The sequence below is a fragment of the Theobroma cacao genome, chromosome 1 (assembly GCF_000208745.1).
Source record: "Theobroma cacao cultivar B97-61/B2 chromosome 1, Criollo_cocoa_genome_V2, whole genome shotgun sequence".
In the NCBI taxonomy this organism is placed as follows: Eukaryota; Viridiplantae; Streptophyta; class Magnoliopsida; order Malvales; family Malvaceae; genus Theobroma; species Theobroma cacao.
In genome coordinates this window covers 32405058-32411145 of record NC_030850.1, presented here as the reverse complement: position 1 = coordinate 32411145, position 6088 = coordinate 32405058, and the positions used below count along the sequence as shown (strand labels likewise).

The 6088-nt window shown below is 33.6% G+C and overlaps 1 protein-coding gene across 2 annotated transcripts; it reads left to right on the top strand.

Annotated features, from left to right (window-relative positions):
* On the top strand, positions 1253-4267 carry LOC18613772. Of its 2 annotated transcripts, XM_007051168.2 has the most exons (7): positions 1253-1621; positions 1704-1803; positions 1923-2018; positions 2154-2206; positions 3018-3066; positions 3460-3507; positions 3716-4267. In XM_007051168.2, the coding sequence occupies exons 1-7, from the start codon at positions 1383-1385 to the stop codon at positions 3800-3802; spliced, it is 672 nt and encodes a 223-aa protein (XP_007051230.2). In that variant the 5' UTR covers positions 1253-1382; the 3' UTR covers positions 3803-4267. The 2 variants fall into 2 exon arrangements, with proteins under 2 accessions (XP_007051230.2, XP_017983382.1); XM_018127893.1 differs by lacking the exon at positions 1923-2018.

The following is a 6088-nucleotide window of genomic DNA, read 5'->3' as shown; positions in this document are numbered from 1 at the left end:
ATTACCGACTCCATCATTTAAAATAAACAAGTCACGACATCATTCTACGCTTGCATCATATGCATACGTAAGACCAAGTGAAAAACTCACTCTGACAATTCAATAAAAAATTTTAATTAATAAAATAGGGATTAAACTAAGAAAATGCTATATTAAGATAACTTAAGATTAAATGGTACCGTTCGTAGAACGGGCGTCACGGAGGTGCTAATCCTTCTCCGTGCGTAACCGCACTCCCGAACCCATCTCTAAAAAACGTGGACCAGTTCTCGTTCTTTCGACGGACCTAAAATTAATTTAGGACTTCGTCGATTAAGAATCGGGTTAATAGGTGACAAATCACACCTTAAAAAAAAAAAGATTGGTAGCGACTCCCACACCTTTGAGATTTTTAATTTTCGCCCGCGTCTGACGGACGGGTTCCCGGACCCGCACGTTACGACATATAATACATTACTTTATTATGTATATATGAAATTAAAGACACAATTTATATGTTATAATGTTTTATATCAAAGTTTGTATAAATAATAACTAATTATAAATAATATGTTATAAAAACTAAAGTGATAATTAATAAAGTTATACAGTGTAATCATATAAATAAAGTTTATTATAAGTTATAGTAATATTTACGTATAAATTAAATATATATATAATGTTTATACAATTATATATATATATATATATATTCATAACATTTTATATTACGAAACATTATTAAGATGCAATAATTATAACATATAAATATATAAAATATTTACTACCACATATTATAATATTAACATATAAGTTATATCATTTAAAATATATAACTTTTAATTTTATATTAATACAGATTTATAAATAAATAAATATATATAACTAAAATTAAATTACTATAATTATTGTTTATATCTGTATATATAATAAACTAATATATTTTAAGTCTATTATTAATTAAGTTTACTATCATTTCTTCTTAATACATATAAAAAAAATTATATATATTAATATATAAAATAAAAATTTATATATATAATTAATTTATTTTTTGGATGGATTGGTCTAAAAATTTTAAAATAAAAAATCAGTTAAAAATCAATTAAATCAAATATTTTAGACTAATTAATTTAATAAATCAATTAGATCAAACCGTATTTAATTTTGATGAATAATTGATCTGATTTAGTTTTACTCACCTTGTAACCGATCGAACGCTATTGGTCCGTTTCTTTATAAAATTGGTCCTTCCCTGTCACTCCAGCACTCCAACTTTAGAAAAATAAAATAAGATAAAATTATTACGGCAGGGTGCAGAAAATTTGGTGCTGGCCGCGCTTGTGGAGTTTGTTGTCCAGTCGCCTTCTATCTTTGTTTTCTGCAACAAAAATATTGGAGCTATGTCTTCCGCTGCAATTTCCTTTATTTCAAGCCCAAACTCTCCCAGGCTAAGTCACGTCTCCCCAACTAACAGAAATGCAATCCTGCTTACTGCCACACCCAGTTGCAGAATCTCTTCTTTGAAGCCACCGTCTCTCAGCAGTATCTTCATTAGAATCCCATATGGGTCCTTTAAGAAGTCCTCCTTTTTCACTTCCTCCAGGACTTTTTCTCCTGTCATGGAATGGCAGGATTGCACGTAAGTTTTGGAATCTTCCCTTCTTGTTCTTTCTATAGACAAGATATATGTTGACTCTGAATTTTTGTCTGAATGAACTAAGGGTTAAAACGGAAATTGATGTACCTGCTTCAATGGCTTACAAATGTTACTCTGATCGTGAAGCAATTCCCAATTGGATGCCTTTCATTTCATCTGTCAAGGTAAGTATATGCTACAGGGGACTGTCCACGTTTTATTGTTAAACGTTAGTATAAATGTATGACAGACAGTGATAATTTCATTGGAGAGATTGATGTTTGATTATTTGTTTTTTAATTAGATATTGGAAGACAAGCCTAACTTGTCGAGGTGGTCGTTGAAATATAATGCATTTGGTCGTGATATTGAATACTCTTGGCTTGCTAGAAATATGCAAGTAAGGATCATGATATTATCCCTTTCTTTATTTTTTATTTTTGGCCCGCCTTTGAATTGTGATTATTCATTATCCTTCCAATTGATATATATATTTATAAATTCCAATTCAACTGGTCTTTATTTGCTATTGCAGCCCATCCCAAATCAGAAAATTCACTGGAGATCTCTGGAAGGACTTCCTAACAGGCAAGCAGAAATGAACTGAGTAGCAGAAATTGTCATTGACAAATCAAAGCAAACCTAAATAACTAAACTTGCAATTCTTTTGGGACAGTTTGTGAGTTTGCTTTTAATCTGACTTGTCGATGGCCAAAGATTAACAAACTAACCATCTGCCATTATAGAAGATTGTTCTGGGAAACTCTTGCATATCCATTAAGGCTATTTATCGCAAAATTGGTATCGACTTGAGAGTGTGTAGCATTAGAAAACAATTATTAGTTTGTTAGGTGCTGGCATATTCCTGAAATATTATGCAAATGATGCAATGAAAGTATGAAGGATGATGTTTGGTGGCATCAAAGAAAAAGCTTTAGGATATCTCTATGATAGAAATTTCAATCTCACTCCAATAGAAATTTGGTAGTATTATAAATCTGCAACCTTCTAGATTGGTCAATAAAGTTATATTACTGTAGCATTTCCTTTTCAATTTCGACCTGCTGTTCCTTCAAGGATGCTCTGAAACACAACTAACCAAATCAAGGGAGAATGGATGAATGCAAATTTTTAGAACCGTCATCAAAGCTCTTACATCCACTAAGCTTTGCCACTCCCACATTGTTTTAGCACATTCATTTGCACTGACAACGCTTTTCTGTTTTATATGTATGATGACTACATTTAGTATTGTGTGCTTGACCCTGAAGTTCTATTGGTTTCGTGTAATGAAACATTTTTCTTTATTTCTACATTATCACATTCCATTAAATAAACCATTTTTTATTTGTTTCAACTTGATGGTAGAATCTTAACAAACTGATTTTCTACATGGCAGAGGTGTTGTTCGATTTTATCCAAAAGGTCCCTCATCATGTGTAGTGGAAGTAAGGCTGCTCTGTACAATATTTTGATTTGATGCTTTGCTGCTTTATTGTTCTTGTTTCCTTGAAAGTCATGAACTATGTTATCTTTGAATTTTGTTCCTTATTACCAACAGTTGGATTAATCTATAAGCATATGCAACCTGTTGAATTGATGTTGTAGTTGTGTGACCAATTTCATAAATAGCAATTTTTCTTGTCTCTATATAATGGCAGGAGCAAAGTAGTTGTACAGAAAAAAATGATGACATAAATGGAAAAATGTTCTTTGTGTTCCCAACATTTTTTCCTCCTGCCATATGAGAGAAATTTGGGAAACCATAGAGTAGCGAGTTAATGGGTTTTTGTTGGCTATCACTTCGAATTGTGCTCACATGTTGCAATTTTTCTTTCCAGCTAACAGTTTCATATGAAGTTCCTCAACTTTTAGCTCCGGTGGCATCTGTAAGTATTCTTACTGCAATGAAAATGTTAATGCAGAGACGAACACTCTTAAATTTCTTACCTTGGGAAAAAAAGAAATATTACTAATGTTTAACTTGATGTGTGGCAAAAAGATAATGCGTCATTGTGATTTTTCCTGAGAAATGATTCTTCACATTTGAGGTAAGGTGAAGTAACCAATCATTTTCTCTCTGTTAAATTCATTCAGGCACTTCAGCCTTTCCTTGAAAATTTACTCAAGCGTGGTTTGGATCGGTTTGAAAATTTTGCTAAAAGCTCAGGCTCAACAAGATAATCATCTCACCTAGGTGGTCAGATATGTGCTAATTATTGCCACCAATCTTTTATCTGGATGTTTCTCCGAAGAAATATAATTCTCCTCTATTCAATTGCAATATAAATTGTATTGGATAATGAAAGGTCCCTTATAGTTTTTCATTATTCTCTTCAACATTCTTTTTTTTGGGAGGGGTTGGGGTGATGTGAATAAAATAGATGCATCAATTTTCATTGATGATATCTAATGTGTTAACATTCTGCAAAACCCTGATTGATAATAACAGAGTCCACATCTTAACATGTATAACCTTTGCTATGTTGGTATTACTTGTTGGTGGATTTCAGCGATTTTTGCTTTTTCTCACTAATATTGCAGCTACTTTACTGTTGTGAATTGTAAGAAATGAAAGAAAGTATACTGCACAGATGATTTGTATGGAGATTGTGTTCTTTGATATTATAGCAGAATTTGTTTTCTTGTGCTTATTAGAAAAAGACTGTTAACTAGCTTCGCAATTTCCTAATCCAAATGTTTATGTAATTGATGTTCGTGGTTGATGTTTAATGCTTCTATTGCTATGCACTTCGGGTTTGTAGATGATTTGGACACAATGGAAACAGTCTGCCTGCATTGACCTGCATACCCTAATGGCAGGACTGTTCTGGATATAAGATTTTTAGATCTGGAAATAGGACCTTTTCGTCCCAGATGCATAAAAAAGTTAAATGGTGATTTAACATTGAAGAAATCATGCGACCCTAAACTGAAAGATTAGCTTGGGTTGGCATGATTACAAATACAGCATTGTGAATTTGCTTTTATTAAAATTTAAGGAAGAAAAAGGGCTTGGGCTCTGGTGAATGGTGGCGTTGATATGTTTGATTCATGGAAACAAATGCAACGGGCTCCAAAAAGGTTTTCGAAGTTTAGAGAAGTCTGCCATGGAACGACCATCTATTATGTCTCAGCTTGGGTGGACATTATTTTGCTGAGTCTGTTGATATCCTTTGTGTTGCTGCCCATCTTCTTCTAGAAATGCTGCTTACGATGATGAACAGAGAGAGATATTGATGGATATATAAAATCACAAGCCATGGTTGAGCTGGTATTCAGGACTGAGTTCCTGATTCCGTTTGTTCAAGGTTTCAGGTCTCCTTTGTTTGGTGTGGCTGGTTTTTCATCATCTTTTGGCCTGAGTTTCACTCTCCAAAAGTTGAACCCTGTTTGCATTGTGTCACAGGAAAGTTTTTCCCGGTTTCTGTAAGATTTTATTACCTTTAAAAAAAAATCATAAGCCATGTCTAAAAATTGCGAAATAACCAAAACATTTTTCTAAATTCGCCATTTTAGGGGGTTGAGTTGAATCGAAAGTCCTCTTTCTGTCTTTCTCAAATCACCCAAAGCAATGTATTGCTGCAAACTTATTTCTTTTTGCCAAGGATTTCGTCTGTTTCCTTCCCCTACTCGAAGGAATTATACTTAGTTTAGTAGATTACGCATTCCTGTGTAATGCAATTGTGATTGCGGACCTAAGACCAAGAATTAAGGGCAAAGACAAAAAGGGGGTCTTTTTTGGTCATAAAAACAAAAGAAAAACTGAAAAAACGAATCATAACTGCTTGCTTGCTTTTGTTTCTTGCTCAAGAATGACATCAGCTCATTGCAGGCGATAACCATTTCCAAGACATGCGCAACATCCTTGCTGTTGCTACTAACAACCAAACGACAAGTTGTGATCTTATCAAGGATCCTTCGTTGAAGGCCACTTGAGCATGTTGTCCCAACTCTATCATGAAAGCTATTGATGATTAGTTGGGGAAGGGAAGGCCCGATGTGACACGGCTTAGCTCAGCGGCACTAGTTGTTGCCGGAATTAGTTTAAATCCCACGTTGACCCTCCCAAAAAAAAAAATCCAATGGCCAATAAGCTTGGAGATATTCCAGTTATTGTATGATATTTTTCATTTCCCCTTTTACTGGAAACACTTGAAAAAGATAAGGAAGATCAAGAAAAGGTTCTACTCTGAAAATCAAGAAAAACATAAACTCAAACTCTTCATATTCGAATATTTAATTTGATAATAAGTATATTAATTTCGTTTCCCAAAAATATCTGAAGGATAAGTTTTTCTTCCCAAAAAAATCCTCCGCTCTTTTATTCGTTAGTCTAATCCTCAAAGGGAAGAAAAAAAAAAGTAGGAAGTTTCCTCCAAAGTGGACTTGCTTCAGCCGTATTGCAGCCCAGATGGATAGAAGACTAGCATCTCTTGTCATTACCGCCCGAGTAACAAAGCCAAGAAC